This window comes from Cupressus sempervirens, chromosome 1 (genome assembly GCF_028749045.1).
Source record: "Cupressus sempervirens isolate cs-2001-9-10 chromosome 1, ASM2874904v1, whole genome shotgun sequence".
In the NCBI taxonomy this organism is placed as follows: domain Eukaryota; kingdom Viridiplantae; phylum Streptophyta; class Pinopsida; order Cupressales; family Cupressaceae; genus Cupressus; species Cupressus sempervirens.
Genome location: NC_143118.1, coordinates 746,858,281 through 746,880,322, shown reverse-complemented (window position 1 = coordinate 746,880,322; position 22,042 = coordinate 746,858,281). Strand labels below are relative to the sequence as shown.

The window sequence follows — 22,042 nt, the reverse complement described above, 5'->3', positions numbered from 1 at the left end:
GAATAATATATAAATTTATAAACTTATAACCTATAGCTTTCAAATTTAAGCTAAACATAAGTTTTAGTCTAAAAATTTAAACTTAGATATTCAAATCCTCAGAGATGTACACATTGATACACAACTTGCTATCATGGGAGCAGCTCACGTTGTTAATAAGATGAAAAACACAAAACAAAGATCTGCAATGGATGAGAGCTCAAAACTTGTGCCCTTGTCGTCATATTAAGAAATTTTGTGGAACACTCATTTTGCAAAAAATGCATGCTTTGCTGGTTATTGTTGTGTAAGATCGATCTTTTTCGGACACTTTGACTGCTAGGACTTAAGCACAGACAGTTTGAAAACATCCTGACGAAGTTCCAAAGTTAATCTGTATCAGGGTTTTACTAAATAATTAGAAACCCATCAATAAGGTAGGAATAAGGTTGACTTCCTCTTTTTTGAAAATTTATTGTCAATGGTCCAACTTGAGTCTTACTTTTGATATTGTAGTAAAGGTATCACCATGCCAGGAGTCGTGCAAGTCGTGCAAATATTTGTTAAGAATTAGCTTACCAAACATCTTCCTCTTAGTGGTGGTGATCATATTCACAAGGAGGTCTGAAAGGATAATGTATTTGTGAACATGTCCATTTTTTAAGATTGTAGCCACCAGGACAGCTATGATGGCTTTTTCTACCAGGGAACAAGAATTCTAAATATTGAATAGTCTACTGATCTATGTCGAATGATCTTCATTAGCACATTCACATTGTCTACTATTGATAGTAAGTCTCTGAAGAATCTTTGATGCAAGTAGTCAGTATTCATGCCATTTATACATAGTTCTCTAGCACCATTCGACATGGCCTCTCAGATTGCAATTGATCTTTTCCGGATCTGAGATCCTATTGACTTAATTTAATTTTATGTGTAGTGAATGTTTATTTCAATAATATAGTAGGTTTAATTTCTCATGAGATTGACTTAGGATTTTTATCAGAGTTTTCTTTTTTCTTTTTGTAGGGGTGTGTAGTATATAAAATATTTGCTTTATTCCTCCATGCAGTTTGCGGTACCATTTACTTCATCCAGATTATATTTACTATCGGATACGAGAATTGCAGAAGAACTTTAAGCTACGGGTTGTTCTATGCTATGTTGATGTGGTAACATTGAGTGCCATGAACATAAAAGTATTAGCATGTTACAATTTTAAATATGGCCAGTTGCAAGTTTGCAGCATTTTGTACTTGTATTGGAACATTGTTTCCTAATAATTGGGACTATTCTCAATTAAATCAGGTTCTTAGGAGACAACATGATGTACTTGAAAGTGTGATTTAATTTTGAAAACAATATTTCTTTAATTCTGGATGTCATTTTAAGGAAACGGGAATACCAATTCATAAGGTAATATACTTTTCATGTAATCAGAGTTACTGTACTTTGTTCTAACCAGGAAGATGTTATCAAACCACTTCACGAGGTTACAAGAACAGCACTACTTCATGATTGTACTCTTCTATGTGGTTGGAGGTATGCATTTGGATAAGGAAAACACAGATTCATTTTGAACATATGACAAGCACATGTTTCTTAGTTAGTATGTGCATGGCTTCTGTGTGTTATTTATATATTGTAGTGTAAGTAAATACAAGAATGGCATTGGTAGTTTCCATACTGTTTGGCAATTATTGTAATGCCACCTTTTTCCAAAGTATAAAATTAGATAGATTTAATCCATCAGAGTTAATTTTGTATAAAAGTCGATTTATTAGTGACAGTGTCTAATTTTAAAGATGATAGAACATGCCTATAATTTAAAACAAGTGCACAAAAATAATGTTTATAAATATTAAATAGGTTAAGGCTTAAGCACATTATGATCACAATCATTAATATATAGATCAACATCCAACAATATGCACATTATTTAAAGGGAACGAATAATATCTTTGAGATTTTAAAACAAAAAAACTCCATTGTACTTATTAATAATTATAAATATCGCTGAATGATATGATAAGTGCGATAGCTATCTGGAAAAGCAGTTGGAAATATCACTTTCACCCTTGGAATAGTTCAGTGTTTGGCTTTCATAAGTATGGCTTACTCCAGGAGTAACAGCTCTTATTCCAGGAGGAACAGCTCTTACTCAGAATACAGCATGCGCGAGAGTAATCACCCAACATGCATAACAAGACATGCTTCAAAGTAATAACTCACATGCACAACATGGCATGCTCCAGAGTAATCACTAGGTATGAACAAAGCTTTTCGTAGGACAGTCCCGAGTGTACACTGTATGCTGAGTTGGACATAGTCTGTGTGCCTTTTCTTCAATGCCATAGCTCGACAAATCCACTTTTTTCCTTGAGTGATCTCCATGTTCTTTCTAAGTGCAGATAACTTCTTTATATTACCTTTAAGGGGTGGTTTCCAAACCATCACACCCATTGACAGAGGTTGCCTTTAATTATTATATAGTAAGTATAGTTACTCCTCCCTTCAGAAAAAACTTTTCTAAATTTTTTTTTTTTTTTTTTTTTTTTTTTTGCTAATCTCCATTTTTACCAAAGGTTCAACTTATCATTTATTCTTCTTTCCCACTTTAATGCTAAAGATTATTTCATTAGTTTGCTTCACTCTGGGGAAAAAGTCTTCTAACAATTAAAATATTGAAAATTTTAAGTTATAATTGCAAATAATTTTGAAATGCTATTAATATGTGCAACTGAAAATTTAAGTGAAAACTTATGGGAATGTCAGTTTAACTCTTTCAAATGAAAATATACATTTCCTATACAAAAATGCCTTGCAATTATTTAATTTCTTATCTCACTTTCTGAATATTTATAAATATCTTGGACTTCAATGGTAGGAATTTGTGATGACATTTTATTCTTAAGGTTCATCTGGGCTTGGTCAGAGACTCAGATGTCTGCAGTTGTGCAATAAGAACTTTTATTTCCAATATACGACAACTTTCTAATTCATAGGCTCCTTTTTGGAATACATCTGTGTGCCCATTTGCATGTTGGAACTGACTTGAAATGCTTTCTACTGGTGCCTTTACCATCTTAGACTCTGCATCAATGAAATGATTTTTATCCCTGTGAGTCAGCTGCTTTTGCCTACAATGCTGAAGTGCTGTTGTAATTGTTTCATGTTTGATAATTGCTTGCTTTTTGGTGAGACTTGCTCAACTGTGCAACACTGTGATGATTTATTTTCTAGTTTTATTGTAATATTAATCACTTTGAACTTGAAGTAATCATTTTTTACCCTATAAGGTCGATGTTGCAAGAAATTCATTATGTGTGCATTTTTTAATCACACCTTTTGAGGATATATTGCCCCTTATTGCTGTTGTAAATAACATGTGAATTTTTTTTTCTTTTAAATGGGAGGATTTTTTTGTTTTTAATTAGGATTGTTGTTTGGAGATCGCAGTGTGGAAGAGTGTGCTCGTTACTTGGAGACAATCAAAACATATGAGAACAAGCCAGCTGACAGTATTCTAGAGCGCACTGACAACAACTATCTATCATGAGTATTCTTCATACCTCTGTTGAATAAAAGTTGTGCACTGTTCATGTAGATTCAAAACTTAGAAATATTCATTTCTTTTAGCTAGGAATAATAAAGACAAAATGAGTGAAAGAAGAAATAGATTTAGAAGAACCTCTTTAAATGAATATAAGACATTTATGTTAAATTGTTTTGTGTTTTGTCTAATTTGTATTGTATTTGGTTTTTACATTCAGCTTAGTAGTGCTCTGACAACTATTCGATGTGTCAATAAAAATGATGTAGTTTCACTTGGTTCTGCATTTGGAGTAAGCTTTTCCTCATACCTAGAATTTGAAGTGTTGTTTGACCTTTGAAATTAATTTATGCTTGCAGTTAGAATTTTTTTGGTTCCTACAATTATAAGTTATAATTTATATAAATTTATTTAAAATATATTGATAGGTTATAGGAAAATGATTGATTTTCATGAAATCTAAGGAGCCTTAATGTAATAAAACTAGCTACAAACATAGTGTGCTTAAACTTATAAATACAGAATATCTGCTAATATGATTGCATCATATCTTACTCATCAAGCCGGACAATTTTCTGTGCAAGTGCATATAATAGAATGAAAATTAAAATACCACTGAAGAGTTTCTTTAATTTCCTTTTATATTGGTACAATTCTTTTGTATTCCCTGATACATAAAAATAACTACTGTAGAATTGAGCTTATGTCCAAATGGCTTTGATTTTGAAGTTCAGAAATTAGATTTTATGTACGTTGTAGATTTCTATGATTTATTGAAATTTAATAGCTTGTATTGAAGCTATATCGATTATATCTGGATTGTCTGATTTTGTATACGGAGCAGATTTTGCTACTCTATTAAAATTAATTGGTTATATGGCAAATACCCGCACAGCTAGATAAGGGGGGGAGGGAGTCATTTGAAAACATAAGTGGGGCAAGGCTAACATGATAAGAAGTTAGTATTGGTTTAACCATTGTGTTATGCATAACCGAGGTATCTACTTTCTTTAAAAAGTGTAAAAAAAGTGTAAAGTTATAACTCAAACATCACCAATAATTTGACTAGTTAATAGTCTTATAAATATCCTCTGTAAATTGCCATATACCCAAGCACAATTAAAAGTAACATGACAACACTAAAATAGGACTTCAAACAGAATAACTCATAAATAGAGGTGGATTCCTGTAGAGATAGCATGTAGATGCTATCAAAGAAAATTCCTTGTGACAATGAACTACTGTTGGTGGGGCAAATATTTGAGGTATTCATTATTCGTTTGCCTTCAAAATACAAGGTGGGTTGTGTGCTGACTTCGTGTTTACAAGTGACATAAGGATCCATCTTTTTTGATTCAAGGGTTAGACCCTTGATTCTAATATGCTCAGGGACATTCTTTTTTTGAGAGGAACAAAAGCAACATATACAGAAGCACCATTCACAGAGGATCTTGTCTGATCCAGTGTAATGCAAATGCAGCAAATCGAGTATTAGTTAACAAATGAAGAGAGATTTTTTAATATTAAGTATTGAGCAAAAAATACATCATGTCTTAGAGCTAAGAGTAAAATGTCTGAAAAGTATTTCTGCTGTTATAGTATCAGCAGACAGCAAAAAGCTAGAAGTTATAACAGTTGTATATCATTTTTGAAAAAATAATAACATAGTCTTGAGATTAGATGAGAGAGACTATCTATCTAAAATACTTAGTCTCAAGCTCCAATAATGTTAATGGAGCATTCTGCTTCATTGGCATTGACTGGTGGTTCAAGAGGAGGTCTTTCAGCAATAGCACCCCAATCAGGGTCATTAGGGGGCTGGCTTTCAAGGATCTCCTTATTCTTTTCAGCCACATTGATATTTTCCTTAGCCACGAGCTGCTTTAAAGCCTCTTGTTCCTTTTCATCCAACATATCCTCACTGTATGTGTTGAAGTAATGAGCAGATTTGAAATCTGCTTTGTATATCAGCATTGCACCTTCCTGCAGAAAGATCATGAACCTGCTCTTTGGGATTTCTAAAACAGCCAAGACCTGAGTCATGATAAGTAGATAAGTGAGTTTTATATAAAACCTAGTAAGATCCCTCTTTATTGAGCTTAAGTTCAAAGACACTATAAGACTTCATTAGTAAAGACAGACCAAAATTTATTGAGCTTAAGATCAAAGGAGTTAACAAATCCAGCCAATATTTCAATCCAAGAAAAAATAAAAGGTTTATTACAATCAATAGGTCTGCCAAAGAAGGAAGATCAAATCAGAGTAGCAAATTTGCATAAAAAAAACATTTTCAAAAGATTCAGGAACAAAACAATGCATACAAACAACAGGAGGGACATTATAATGATAGAGGTTGTCAGCAATGGCAAGTTTCTTCAACAAGAGCATCCAATGAAAACAAACTTTTTTAGGCTCTGTGGCTTGGTGCCATTAAAAAACAAGAATGAACTACCAATTGGACTCCTGCCATTTTATAGACCAATTTTTATTCAATGCTTTCAAGATAGATGAGTCCTCTTTAATCATGCTATAAATCTTTCTAGTATTGGTGTCTGTAAAAGCAGATCCATCTTTCCATTTGATCTCTTTATAAATTTCTGTATTGCAAACCAGCTTACCTGGAAAGAAAGATCCTACCACTTTCTTAAGGATGGAATATGTTTTCTTATGGGTGACTAGGATATCAAATTTAGCCTTATGATCTTCCCAGGTCCCCAACCTACTATTAATAAGAATATTGCCAATGGTCTTAATGCCTTATCACACCAAATTTTTCAGAACAGCTCTGGGTCAGAGCTAAAGGCTTACCTTTGAACTGAATACCCCACCAGATTGATCTACTAATCACAGAGAAGCAAAGAGGACCATCTACTGCACTTTTGAAACGTAGCAACCTTCTTACTTGTGTCTAGGCTTTCCAAATGCAAGCAAAAACATTAGATCCAAAAACCTTGATTTCAAAATCACCAAGAATAATATCAGCAAAGTCCCTCAATATTCCGTCAAGCTTTTCAGTCTGATAACTGTTAATGAGCCAAGCAAAAGAAAAATATATTGATTGTGAGGAGAGCACCTTTTGAACAATCTGTGCTCTTCCAGCTAATGATAAAAGATGAGACTTCCATTTTTGATGTTTCTTTTCAATCTTGAAATATATCCAGTTCCACATATCTTTGATTGAGGGAGTTGCAACAAAAGGGATTCCCAATTACCTAACAATACTGTTTGGACCAGCCCATGTCCAGTCTTTCTGATCAAACCAAGTAGGGCTTAAGTCATTCCATCCCATGACTATTGATTTGTGAGGGGCAATCTTAGCTCCAGAAGCCGAACAAAAGAATTGAAGTCTGAGCACTATTTTATCGAAGTTCTCTTCTTTAATCTCAATGAAGACAGTTAAATTGAGTATTGAGGAGATTATCCTGATTAGGAAGTGAAATGCTCTTGAGAGGAGGCCCTAGAGTGGAAGATCTTAGAATATAGAATAGATCATCAACAACTAGAACATAAATTGAGGGTGCAATAGGGCATCCCTGCTGGATGGATCTTTCAAGGACAATTGGTTCAGAGAGATTGTCTGATATCAAGTACAATAGAAGAATCTTTGAACAAGACCTTGATCCAGTTGCAAAAGTACGGAGGAAAACCCAAGGCTGTGAGCATCCCTAGCACAAATGGCCACTCAATCCTGTCATAAGCTTTTTCAAAATCCAGAAGAACTATAGCAGCTTCTTGTCCACTCTCCTTGGTGCAATTTAAAGCCTCCCAACTTGTTATCAGATTTTCAAGAATGTATCTTCCTTTAATAAATCCAGTCTGTGTCTCTGTTACTACTTCCTTTAGTAAACCAACTATCTTCTAGAAAATAATTTGGCAATGATTTTGTATGAAAGATTAAGAAGTGTCATTGGTCTTCAATTACCAATCTGTGATTTATCATCTTTCTCAGGAATGAGTTTGATGACCCCTATTGATGGCTTTACCCAAAGACCCTTTAAAGAATGCTTCATTATATAGATTGAATAATTCCAAGGAAATCCAATCTATATTCTTCTTATAAAATTCAGCCGGGAGACCATCAGTCCCAGGGGATTTGTCATTGGCCATATCTCTGATAGCTGCTTTAATCTCATCAATAGATATAGATTGACTCAAGGTTTTCTTCCATTCTTCTGAGACTTTGTTTGGAATAAGCTTCAAACATTTTGCAAGGGCAATCTCTTGATCATTATTAAATATTAAACTCATAAGTAAATAGTTTATGATAATATTTAGAGATCTGAGTAATCTCATGAGGATCACTAGTGTAACCCATGTCTCCTTGTATACCCTCTATTAGATCTCTCTTTTGCTTAGATCTAATCAGGTTAAAAAAATACTTAGATCCTTTGTCTCCTTCATGGATCGAGTTAGCCTTGACTCTGATTTCTTGACCCGGGAATCTATAATTCTGGATTTTCCTGAGCTCCATTTTGGTGGTGGAAAGATGTCAAGCAGTGATTTTATCCTCCGTTTGCCTCTAGAGATCAAGTTTCAGATCATTAAGTCTGTTCAGCAGATAGGATTCTTCCCTGTTTCTATCTTTAGCATTCTTTTTCTGCACAATTTGGAATAACTTTTTCCAAATGTTGATAGAGAAACTACATTGATCAATGAAGCTTGTATTCTTATTACACAGTCTAGATATGTGGGTAGCCATTTGGGTAGCTTCAGAGGTTTCAAGATCATTGAGAAGGCAAACGTTTAATTTGAAGGAACCTTGTGGTCTACAGTCAGATCCAATGTTGCTCAAACTTTCTACTTCCCCTGTAAAGCAAATAGGGGAGTGATCTGAGATGGATGCAGGAGAAACATGAATGGGAGAGGCTCCAAGATTAGAAGGGAAAGAATAGGAGGCATTTGTATAAGCTTTATCCAATTTACAATACACCTTGTTTCTGCGAATCTGATTCTGATTGTTAGTTCATGTATAGCAAATATCAGGAAAGAAGCTTTTTTTTTAACCAATAGGGTCCATGAGGTTGAGCCTTCTATTAAATTTGTTCCAAAAGAAAAGCTTGTTGCCTTTCCAAGATATTTTAATACGACTACTTTTGTTTTCTCCATATTCAATCATGTTAAAGTCCCCAATAGTGATCCAATGGGCTTTAGGCAAAAACATTGCCATCCAGTTGCAAAGTTTAGCTCTATCACGGTAGTGATTAGCAACATAAACATTACATATACCAATAGTTGTATTATGAACAGTGAAGGTAATCCAAATTGCTCTGTTACAAGGGGAGAATCCATGATCCTAAATAAATGCTTCTCATTTAGGTTGATAAAAAGATGCCCACCCCCCCTTTACCCTTGTAATGGGAAGAGTAGAAGTGTTTAGCATCACTCCAGGTAATTTTCATCATGGTAAAGGGATGATCTCCAACCACCTTAATTTCTTGCAAAAATACAAAATCAATGGACTGCAACTTATATTTCTCCAATCCCCAACTACATATTTTCTGTCAGGCATTGCTAGTCCCCTGACATTCCAACTTGCAAATTTAAACATCACGGTTTATTTGGGGTTTTAGGAATACCACAAAGTCTATTAAAACAGTCGGGAATCTCATGTCTTTTGGCCCTATTGTTCATACTGTTATTTTTAGAAATTAAGTTCCTGTCAAGCATTTTCCTTTTCTTTTGTTTCTTTTTTGTCCCCAACTACAATAAAATTCATTAGAATTTAATGTATTCATGCATGAGACATTTTCCTCAGCCTTATCAGTTACAGTGTCATCTTCACTATTTGATACAGAAGCCTCCTCTCTATTCTTCTTGGTGAGCCTCTGTCATTTCAGTTGCATCATCCTTATCTTGAGGAATCACTTGGGGAGCAACCTTTGCAGGTTCCTTCGAATCATCATTCCTTTCCTCAATACTCTGTTCTTTAATAAGGTTACTATGCTTTAATGATGGAGTAGATAATTTTGGAGTTTCCTTATTCATTCTTGCTGCTCTGTCATTAATAGATTCTAAAGCCAACAGTTGAGCATTTTTCCTGACTGGATTGCTGGGGTTATTCTTAGATAAAGAATCTTGCTTAGAGATCACTGTATTATTCTCAACATTAGAAGTATCATTAGTAGAAATGACTTCATAATCTTCTTTAAACAATGGATTGGAGAGCGAAATAAAAGCATTATTGGTAGGAATATCAGGCGCAGGATGACAATAGGTTTGAACATCTGGAGACTCAGAAGATGACTTAGGAACACCATGGCTAGAGGGCTGTGGAGGCGGATTAACAACAACAGTTCTACGAAAAGAGGGCTTAGGTTTACTAGATGCAGCATTAAGATTAGGGCAATCCTTCTTACTATGACCATTTTTCTTGCAGAAAAAAACAAGTATTTTGATTACCTAAGAAATTAACCTTCCATTTAAAGACAACTTCATCAATCTTTAAGGCCAGTTTCTTAGGAACATCCACTTTAGAAGAGAGGGCAATGAGGACCCTGGCATTAAGGTGAGGTAAAGTGATCTTAGATTCTTCAACATGAAGAACAAAGCCTAATTTTTTTCAACATGTGAGAAAGAAACGGCCAAAATTCAGGTTGGAGATTGATAATTTCTAACCAATGAGGAGGGGATCTGGCCATGACCTGATCAAAATTACCATCAGCTGTCCAAGGAAAAGCACTAAAGGTAGTTTTGTCCACATTCCAAAAGGTTCTTTTCAATTCTAATTCCTGCATAGTGTGATTTTTAATCTATATAACAAAGAAATCTTTCTGAAGCATTCTACAAAAACTAATTTGAATGCCCAATTTAGCACTCCAAACTTTTTTAAACCATTCATCATAAACCTTTTCGAAGGTAAAAATTCAGAATCAACAGCAGCAAAAAAATTGCAAAATTTGTCATTCTTGTTCGCTCATTCCTAATAGCAGTCTCCATATCTTCACTAGGAGACAAGTGAAGAGTTTTACAAGAGGCAGGGGGGACTTACCGTCGCCTCCTCCGGCATTTGCAACGGAGATTCCTCCACATTCTCCAGTTACTTTGGCGGTTCCCCCCAAAACTCCTCCGGCTGCCACCACGGACTTTCCATCAAATTCTGCTGAGGGAGGACAAATAGTTTCAGAATCCTCTGTGAGGATGGCTTTGTACGAGGGTTTAACTCCCTTGGATAAACTACCTTCAGCACCAGATTGTTCTAAAAATTTTGGGCATTCTGATTAACCGAATTAATGTTTATACCATTATTTAAGGCAATGTTCTCCGTTTTTGCCATGGTTGTCTCATCAAGCGTACTCTACCGCGTACCCCTAGGATCATCCGAAGCCATCTAAGCAAGATCCCAAAAATGCAAACCTGTCTAACCGGTTGAACTCCCATGGCAAGTACAAGGGCAGGGAAGAAAAAACAATTAAAAAGCAGAGGGAAAATAAAAGCAGGGGAGGGACACACAAGCGAAAGAGCCAGACTCGAACAAAAGGACATAAGAAAACTCCGGTGTAGACCCCCAAAAAGGATATTCGGGGATCACACCCAGAAACTCCACACGTTCACTTCAATGCGAAGAGCAAGTTACCTTTGCCAAGTAGCAAGTGCTTTTCCTTCGTGCCAATGTAAGCAACGTAGGATTGCCACCCTGATGCCACTGCTACCCCTGTTTCAAATTCGTAAGGAAGAAGAATGCTTATAACTCTTATTGGTCATTACAGTTTTTATCTTTCTTTTGAGATACCACGTTTATAGTACTATCATTTGGAAAAAGTAAGTCAATTTTGAACAAAAACAGGACTTACACACATAAAATAGAAAAGTTGTTTACCTGATAGCACTGGCTGAATACTGTTGATGAGCAAAGTAAAGGCCAGCAAGATCTTTCTATTAGTTGGCCTGACACTAGAAACTGAAATTATAGACCCCTGATGGATCTTTCCGAGCTGTCCAGAATTGTTAAAATCTCAAAAAAATCCTTGATTTGTGCCATTTAAAGAATATTTATGAAAAATCATTAAGTTTCTGTAACTCAAATTATTAATCATAGAAACCTGATTAGGACTGCAGCTTCCTTATATAGTCCTCCAACTTTAATAAAAATCTTGCTGAAAAATTCACAGTCATCTAGAAGTTATAGGCAAATCTTTAAAAACTAGAGTTTACATCCACTTTTGCCCAAATCGTAGCTCTGATACCACTCGATATGATCCACACATACTATGAAAATAATGAATAATATAATTCAAATGAGAGATCTCATGCAGCATAGTAGAGGTTTGTGTGTCAAAATGCCTTATTAATCGATATATGTAAAATAGAGTAAACCATTGAGGTAGGGTAGCACCATACAATACTCCTTATGGAACAAAAAATTGTCGAATTAAACACTGTTTTGGCAAATATATACTACTAGATGGATAGTTACTGAAAGATCTATAGTAATAAAATAGAACTGTGCTAAATGGCCATCATCTCCTATTTCCTAATGCCTGTTAGTATGTTTTAAAATGCAGATAGATTTCCGTGAACTGTACCTCATAGTATGCTGGTTGAATGTAGGTAGCAATTGGGGAAGGGTCAAAATCTGATGATAGAGTTGCAGTGTATATTCATGTTGATGGAAAGAAAATCATGATCGGAAGCTGTGTGCGTGGAAGTTGTGAGCAGTTTGGGCTAGATTTAGTATTCAAAAAAGATTTCAAAATCTCTCATACTTCAAAGTCTGCTAGTGTTTTCTGCTGTGGATATACAACATTCATTCAAGTGGACGATGAATATTCTTAGAAAGTTAATTTGTGCGAGTTCTTTTACATAATTAAAAAAATTTATAAATTTTATATGCAGTACTTTGTATTACACATAAGTACTTGATTTGGGCTTGATGTTCGAACTGTTTTAGATCTATACAGACACTTTCATCTAACGTGATCTTAATCTTTTTATATTATAAAAAGCTTTCTTAACTTGTTATTTCTTCTCGCTGAGCACATTTGGGAGCCTGCATGGAGATGATGAAGGTACTTTACCAGCCTACATATTTGTGTAAAGTCATTTGCTTGTTTTGTTTTTCTAAGTTTGACATCTGTCAGTGTTACCAATGTAGATGATGAATCGGAATCAGAAGACGAAGTGCCGCCACCAGTTGTAACGGCAAAAGAGAATGGAGGTGAGTTTTTGCTTTGTCTTACCTTTACAGCTTAGATGATTATATAGTTGTTCAAGTTTTCTTTGTATTTCCTTTGAATTTTTTAATAAGGAATTTTTTTTGGGAATATTTCTCTAGGCAAAAGATCTGTGAAAGTTGAGAAGGTTGAAAAGACTGAATCTATGTCTGTACCAGAAAAATCCAATAAACCGGCAACTAAAGGGAAGTTAGAGAAACCAAAACAGCCAGCCAAAGTTGAAGAGGAAGATGATTCTGACGATGAATCTGATGATGATGAAGATGAGGTCTGTGATTTATATTTTGAATTGCATGTGGAATTGCCTTACTAGGGTGGTAAGGCAATTTGTAGATGTGGCTACTTTTTTTACTTCTAGCTATTTCTCACTTTTGCCATAGCATTTGGAAATTATTTTTCTAGGGTTAGAAGGTAACCTGTAGATGTGTGGTTGCTTTTTTCTTTCTCACAGGATGCCAAATCGTTTGTGAAATCTTCAGTGTTATTTTTAAATTTATTCTTTGTATGTAATAGGATATGAAAGAAATTAGTGATGATGATGATTATGATGAAGAAGAAGATGAAAATGAAGACAATGATAATGATGAAGATGAAGAAGACGAGTCTGATGAGGAAACTCCAAAGGTAAGACTAAGTTTGTTTGGCTATAGCACATCCTGTCTTTTAAGATCTTGATTTATTCATTTAGAAGTGGATCATTTCATAGGCACTTACTGGAAAGAAGAGGCCAATTCCAAATTCAGCTGCTAAGACACTAGTATCTAACAAGAAGGCCAAGTTTGCTACACCTGACGGTCATAAACCAGGTTAGATATATAACTATATTTATTCAATTTTCTGAATACTTGTTCATTGTGTTTTAAGACTGGGTTTGAGCTGATCATGCTCATATTCAGAAATGGTTAGTACATGTACAGATTTTTTTTGTCTTTGTGGTTCCCACACTATGTATGAGTGACATTCTTTGGGAAGGAAGACCAGCATTTACCTTGTTTTTGTGGGAAACTGGATACTTGAATTCTTTTAAATTTGCATAACTTAGGTAAAACTAAAGATTTTAGGTAAAACTAAAGATTAAAGCAACAAAGTTTTCATGATACTTAATTTACTTAATAATCCTATGCTTGCGATAGAAAGAGCTTGTGGTGATATGCTAATTGTACATCCAAGATCTCATATTTTTAGGTTTCATAGGTCACAATTCTTCTGTGCATTTTTCCAGAATTAAAGGCATCTAGTAAAGTCAGATTTTCCTTTCCAACTCATGGAAAGTTCATGCTATTGAAGGATATCGGGTTCATAAAAAGCACTTCGTCAATGACATACTTGTTAGACATACCTTTTCTGCAATTTTAAGCACTGATTATGTTAACATTCTTGTGAAATTTGCAACACTGGTTTTGGGATCATAAGCAACAGTACACATTTCACAACGGTGTTTTGTAAGTTGGAAACCTCCAAATATGAGAGAAGACTTTTGTGGTAATATATGATGTGAGCAAATTATATTTGAAAACTAAATGAGTGTTCTATGTTAGCTACAATGAGAAGTTGTAGCTAGTAGAAACAATTTCAGTATGTGTATTTAAACAAGTTGTTTAAGAGTTCAAAATAATGTTTTTTTGTTAGGGTGACCTAAATATTTAGTATTATGTATCATCTTCACATGTTTCTATTGCTTTTCTCTAAGTTCAAAAAACTATAATGTCATCTCAGGCTTCAACATTGGCAGTAGATGATTGTGTGGCTTTTATGGATCTTGTTGAGGTGCTACTTTTAGAGCATTCACACAAGTTCATATGCTTAAAATGATTAAATTATTTTTAATTTTATGACCTCTTGAGCTAGATAAATGATTCTTTATATAAGATCACTGCCTTTTCTATCTAAAGATGAAATATGCGACTTAGTAAAATCTTTAATGTGAGTACTGTTTACTTGAAATTGCTAAATGATGCTAATAAATTTCTCAATCATCTCTAGAGTGGCAAAATCCACACAACAAAACAACTCTTACAAGTAAGATTGGTGTTTATGCTATTTGTGACGTTTTTTATGTGAATTTCAAATCTAGGCAGCATTTACAGCCATTTCTTGCTGATATCTTGATATTTATAGAACTGGCGCTCTTTTTTCTTTGTCACTCTTCTTGGGAGGTTTGTCGGCTTGCAACCATAGCAGTGAAGTGTGTCCATTCATCTGTACCAAAAATATCAGAAGAGTTGTTATCAGAATTCTTTGAATGACTTCCTGTACTAGGAGAGCACTTGGAGTTTGCCAGGACAGGTATATGCTTGAGGTCAAGTTGAGAATTACATACCAAGTTCTAGTCTAAATGTGAGTTGAGTCAGTTGGCAGGAAATGCCATTTCATTATTAAAAAATGTATCAATTGTACTCTGCATAGACAACACGTATAAGAATCCCATCAATTAGACTTTTAGCAGAGGTTAAATTGGAACACAACTAATCATCTTTTTTGTTAATCATTCCTGATTGTAATACCTACCTTACAAGACTTGAAATTCTTGATTTTAAACTTCTAGGTTAAGGTCATAAGGTATGGCCTTATGACCTTCTTATGCATTACAATCAATATTGATATCAATATCCTACCTTACAAGACTTGAAATTCTTGATTTTAAACTTCTAGGTTAAGGACTGGCCTTATGACCTTATTATGCACAATGTAGTCAATATTGATATCAATATATCTTGCATTATTTCTTTCTTTCAATTTACTGTTTACATGATTTTGTTACTAGTTTGCATGGCCCAACATTTCTCTTTGGGTGCATTAATTTTGTTCGTCTGCATTACTCTTCTTTGAGACTTAGTTTTCTTACTTACTAATCTATGTTAGTCCATTGAGCACTTTTAGGCATTAGCTTGATGGTTTGAATGCATTTTAATTAATGCTAATTATTTTATAGCAATGTAGGATCCATCCACAACTGGTTAAGGTATTTGTGTGTATACGTAATCAAGAATAGTTTTAGGGCAGCCTGATCATTTTATAGCAATATAGGATCCATCCACAACTGCTTAAGATATCTGTGTGTATAAGTAATCAAGAATAGTTTGAGGGCAATCTTTACAAGATAGCCTGAACAATCTTATTAATTTATTATGTTTTCTATAGTGATTTGGCTTTATAATATTAAATCTTTTGTAGTTGATGTAATGTATGTGCACTGTTATTATTTGAAAATTCTTTTTCCATGTTGAAGCATTCTTCACTATTAAATTACTTATTCTAAAGTTACAGTCCCATGGGAACTCTGATATAGGATAAATGATTTTGGCATTGATGGAGGAATGGCTGCAACAACTTTTGAAACCAAGTTTGTTTAGTTTAAAAATCACGTCACAAATATCCTGGGTGTTTAGTTACCAGAAGTTGAGGTAAGTGAGATGATATTCACCTATTTTTAATTATTTTTAATTTTTCTTGACTATCAATTGTTTCAGTCTTTATCCATGAAGTGATGTCTGTTGAGGCCATACAAGTTACAATCATAATCTTTTGATTTTCTGTTATCCTCAATTAAACATGAAGTTGGGAAAGAATCCTATGGCTTGGTATGGTTCATTTGGATGTCTTGGTTATCATTTGCTGAAATGTATTCTTCACAAGTGGGGAGTCTACTCCTCAAGTCATGTTCTCGAGTCTCTACAATACTAATAATAAAAGTAGAGTTTTGGTAGTTTTAATGTTTTTAATTATGTTTCATTTCACTTGTAGTTTAAGCATCTGTTAATGGTAGCTATTGGCATAGAAGGTATTGGAGACATTCTTTTCATCTTTGGCAGCAATCTGGAGGCTTATTTGTTGGTTTGTCTTTCTTTTAGTGTGCCTCAACTAGATTATGACTATGGGTCAATTCCTGCATTTTTTTTCAGACATTGTATTGAGTAGTATTGCTTTTTGGCTTCCTTGCAGCTCATTTACTTAGTAGTTGTGACACCAATTGTGTATGACTTCTACAACTATGACATGGCCTCATCTGAATATGTAACTGAGTTCATTGAGTTCTTGAAGGTATGTACTTTTAAAATCACATGTTTCTGATCTTTAATTTAATGGATAATTTCAAATGCAGTTTGTCTTAACGGGATGCAATTTGGATATGAGTTGTCTGTAATGAAGTTTATATTTTTGCAAATCACATGTTGTTATGCAGAAATAATTGCTTTTGATAATTTTGATTTTGGGATTTTACCTGGTGTTGCTAGTTATTTGTGGCATCTCTAGGATTTTCCATTATTTATGCTTTCTACTAATTTCTCTTAGTTCATGCCAATTAAAAATTATTTCTATCCTTAGATTTATGATTAAAGTTTATCTGATTTCTCTTGTGCTTGAGTATGGAACAGGGCATTCTTCCAAATGGTAAATTAATAGCAGTGAAGCAACTGCCATCTGAATCTAAGCAAGGAAAGCATGAGTTTATAAATGAAGTAGCTATAATATCTGTAGTGCAACATAAGAACCTTGTTAAATTGCATGGATGCTATGTAGAAGGAGATCATTGTATTTTGGTATATGAATGTCTGGAAAATAACAGTCTTGCACAAGCTTTATTTGGTAACAATATATGGTCACCCCAATTACCTTGATTTGTAAGCATTATTTTGTATCCACTCACATAGTATCAATGTGAATTAATAGGCAATAAAAGATCTAACATCCACCTCGACTGGCCTACTCGGCTCAACATCTACATTGGAACTGCACATGGGCTTTCTTATCTTCATGAGGAATCCAGTGTTCGAATAGTGCACCAAGACATCAAAGCAAGTAATATCCTGTTGGATAATTGTTTGAGCCCCAAGATAGCAGATTTTGTGTCATTGGATCTCAAGCTTGTCAAAGATGCTATCTTTGGGTTCTCTTTCAATCACCATGACTTTGCTTTATTGCTGCACTTTTATCATTGTGCATTTGAAAGTAAATATTTTGCTAATAAAACTACAACCAGGGAGCAATTTGTAGTGGTTCAAATACCCTTTTATTACCTCTTAATCAATTCTTCAAAGGACTAAAAAAATCTATCTTAGGAAAACTACTAATAGAAACTTCAAATGAGTGTGAATGAAATCTAAGTATAGAGACAATAGACCATGGTTATCTCAAAGTCGGGTCCTACTAATGGACTAGAAAATGTGATTTTGTATTTTGATTCTCTTATCATTAGTTATTGTGATTTCTCTGTAATATTATGGATTGTGGAATCTTGAAGTGTCTGAGTATTCATTTTCCCAAAATATATCCATATCCTTGCAAATGTCAAATTCTCCATGAGATGGTTCCAATATCATAGACACACTTTTCTTCTTTGTTCCATGTTGTATCAAGCAATTGTTTCTTATCCAAGCTATTTAATTTGCAACCTTTTAAATATCTGCAAAGATAAAGTTGGAGCAGGAGAGCTTTTCTTCCCAAAGGTGTCTTTTGATTGTAAAGTGTCCATTCTATTATCTGTTGAACTAGATATGTCTTGTTTGTCGAACAGATAATGGAATGGATGCTTTACAATCATAGGACACCTTTGAAATTTTTTTTTTTTTCTGCTCCAACTTTATCATTGTAGAGATTTAAAAGGTTGCAAATTAAATGGCTTTGATAAGAAGCAATTGCTTGATATAGCATAAAAAAAATTTCAAACAAACATTGGTGGAAATTTTGACCAATGCTTGTTAGCTTTCTACCAAGCATTGGTCGAAATTTCCACCAACTACAAAAAAATTTGACCAACCATTGGTGGAAATTTCCACCAATGCTAAAAAAATTTGACCAAACATTGGTGGAAATTTCGACCAATGCTTGTTAGTTTTTTACCAAGCATTGGTCGAAATTTCCACCACTCAGAAAAATTTGACGAATGTATTGGTCAAAATTTTGACCAATGAAAAAAAATTTGATGAATGGATTGGTCAAAATTTTGACCAACATTGACAAATCAAGACCACCAAAAATTAAAAATTTTCAAGGAATGTATTGGTCAAAATTTTGACGAGCAAAACTTTGATGAACATCTTGGTCAAAATTTTGACCAACCTGGGTGAGAATTTCAACCAAAATTAGTCAAAAATTGGGTTCAAATTTACTAGTGTGTGTGTGTGTGTGTGTATATTGGACCATGTCGAGTCATAGTGAGTGTCAAGCCACTCATGTGCCAAGTCACTCAAGTGTCAAGTAAATAGTGTATGCTGAGTGATTCAAATGTTGAGTAAACAGTGATGTCGAGCACTATAGATGTCAAGTCATAGTATAAAGATTAGTGCATGTCAAGCATCATAAACTTCAGATGTCGAGTGAAATATTTTTGACATATTTTTTTGTAAAGGCACAAACAAATATGTAAACTATTTTTGAGTTGACTTAAGATTGAATTTTGATATTTTGGAGATAAGGATGAATCTCCAGTTGGATTCCCTATGCAATTACATACAACCAATCAAAAAATGGGAAGGATTAAGTGGCAAAATGGATAAATATTAGTCATAGATTCATACCTAACCCTAAGTCACCAAAGTCTTCTTAAGGAAGACAAACCCTAAACTTTCTATGAATGTTGAAGGAGCAAAGAGAATAGTTTGCATGAACAAACAGAGCATTCATGGTGACTTAGAAATTATGAAGTAAGATTATATTACAAAATCAATTAGAGCAGAATAGAGGAAAGAAAAGGATACAACAAAGGGACATCTGATCAAGAAGGATCAAATATACATCAGTTTAGAGGTGATTTTTTATTAGGCAATCAAGTGTTAACCGTAGGATCAATCCTGAGACATTCTAATAGGTGATTTTAGTCAAAATCTCTTAATAAAGTAGTTCTTACAACCTGTATGAAATCCTTTAATAGGGTACTTACTTAGTTGTGAGTTAAAGTCCTTTAACCAAGCACACTTCTAATAGGGTGTTGAAATCCTCTAACAAGGTGAGACCTAACAGTCTTTGTAAGCCTTTAATAGGGCATACCTTTCATAGGGTAGATCATGTTTCATGGTCAAAACATTGTAACCTTCATTGAATATAGTTTATTGCTGTAGTAGTGAAGATTTATGGGTGTCATCCCCACCCCAATTTTACCTTCACACTAGAGGGTTTTTGGGTAATCATACCGGGTGTCATATATGTGTGATTGTTTATATGTTTACATGTTTTAGATGTACATGCTTTACATATTATTTCAGTTTATTCATCGAATGTATGGGATGGATGTGTGGTGAAAGTTTAATGGGTCCTAGTGTAAACTACTAATTCATCTTCCCCCCCCCTCAGAATTTTACCTTTCTTATTGTAATTCCAGTAGCTTCTATCTCTACAACCCACTTTCTATTTCCCAAGGGTTGACGTGCAAAAGCTTTGTAAAAAAGTGATAACTAAATAAAACATTGGGTGGTAATAAAATTTAAAGATAATAAAAAGGATTTGGGATGTGCTCCTTCCATTAGGAAGTGGAGAGCTACCAGTACCAACTTGGGCTTGTTGATGCCAAGCAACTGTCCATGATGTTGCCCCTACTCAGTAGCCCATTGAGTGTCTAACCAAGACCTATAGTTATGCATTATCTATGTTCTTGGTTTTAGTCATCATATTGTCTAGCTTGAGTGTTAGCCATGGACATTTTCTTTATGTGTGTTTGCAGTTGAACCATTATCTCCATCAACATAGTGGGAGTGGACCTGCGAGTTCCATGTGGCTTGGAGGTGTAGCTACCTATACCACTGCTAGGGACCAGTGTACAAAGATAGTCTACTATCCCAGTGTGACCATTGATGGATGTTTTCACTTGGTACTTCATGTTTTAGAGTATGTTATCTTGTGATTTATGCTTTCATTGGAATGCTTGTATATCATGTTTAGATGATGTTAGTATTGACGCATTTCCTTATATGATATTTAGCATATGTTAGATGATGAGTTTGATTTGTAGGATTATCTTATTTCTTTACTATTAGCATGTTAGATTTCTTTATTCTTATGTTGTAGCATGTTTTAGTAGTGACATCCTCATAAGATAGCACCAATGATTTGGTCGGTAGCTTGGGATGTTACATGCGGGGGATGGCTAGAAACCAAGATGGTCTTATGATGATATTTTAGTTGGAAGGAACCACATAGTTTGGTTATTTAGTTCATTCTGATGTTGTCTCAATGCACTACAATGTTGCTTTCAGTTATTTCCCTTCACTGCTATGTTGGATGGTTAGATGCATGTTTCTGTCTAGTAGTTTTGATTGAGTGTCTTTCCTTGATATGTGGATCCAGTACTCCCCAGTGTGGAGGAACTTATTTCCTTAGCTTTTTCCCTTTATTTTTTTGGCTTGCTGATGTGCATCCTTGTGTGAAATTGTACTTTCTTGTGTAAAATTATACTTTCTCATGTGAAATCTTACTTTTTAATATGAGAATACAAGATATTGTGTGGTGTGTTGTGCTTTCTCATGTGTCCTTTGGAACTTTCTCATGCGAAATCCCATACTAGTTTGGTGCACTTCCCTGTGCCATTTGGTGCACTTCCTCACACAAAGGTCAATTTTTCATGTGGCTTTTTGCACATCCTCATGTGAGAATCTGTTAGTCTATGGTCCTTGTGCAAAAAATAAAGGGTATCTAGGCTTAGCTAGGGAAATTTTAGGAGTTGCTTTTGGACACCCTATTATGGTTTAAACCTTCCTAGTTCAAAACAAATTTAATATAGGGTTTAAAATATATAATTTATGTAAAACTTGAAATATATTTAATTATTTATACTTAAGATATATTTTAATATATGCAACAAGTCTTTTGAGTTAGGTTCTAGACCTCTACAAGCTAAGATAAAGATTCTAAGAAATTTTAGGGCTTTAGAAATTCAGACTTAGCCAAATTTCAGGGCTTTAGGATTTCAAACTTAGCTAATTTTTAGGAGTCAACAATTATCTTTTAGCATGGTGGCCAGTAGTTGAGTTGTGCTTCCTTTGCACCTTCAATGTGTGTGAAACCATGGTTGGTCTCTGTTGTTTTCTTGTTTATGCTTTGGTCAATGGCGACACTTGGAGATCTTTGGTGTTTGGTTGTTTGGTTAGTCTTTCATTGCAATCTTTGTGATCTTTGTATGTTGGTTGTTGTATGCTTCCATACTTATAAAAAAAATGTTATTTGGCTTTTATCTATCCTTGTTCCAAGGATCTCTAGGTGGGGCATTACATCTAGCATTAAAGCCCATGTTGCAACATTGGGATATATGTTTTATTCTTCCCCTATGGTTTTATTTTTGTATACCTATTGTTAGTTACTAATTATTATTTTGATATCTTGCTATGACTCTTATGTTTGTGAATCATTG

At 34.3% G+C, this 22,042-nt stretch overlaps 1 protein-coding gene across 1 annotated transcript; it reads left to right on the top strand.

Moving 5' to 3' along the window:
• The first annotated feature begins 482 nt into the window (after positions 1-482).
• Positions 483-14,330, top strand: LOC149580056 (histone deacetylase HDT1-like). The gene is made up of 12 exons (XM_089788711.1): positions 483-770; positions 1,009-1,151; positions 1,445-1,521; positions 3,439-3,538; positions 3,753-3,824; positions 12,080-12,296; positions 12,511-12,537; positions 12,624-12,686; positions 12,804-12,970; positions 13,216-13,326; positions 13,409-13,508; positions 13,897-14,330. Exons 6-12 carry the CDS (start codon positions 12,152-12,154, stop codon positions 13,938-13,940), a joined length of 657 nt encoding a protein of 218 aa, XP_089644837.1. The 5' UTR covers positions 483-770; positions 1,009-1,151; positions 1,445-1,521; positions 3,439-3,538; positions 3,753-3,824; positions 12,080-12,151; the 3' UTR covers positions 13,941-14,330.
• The last annotated feature ends 7,712 nt before the right edge of the window (positions 14,331-22,042 follow it).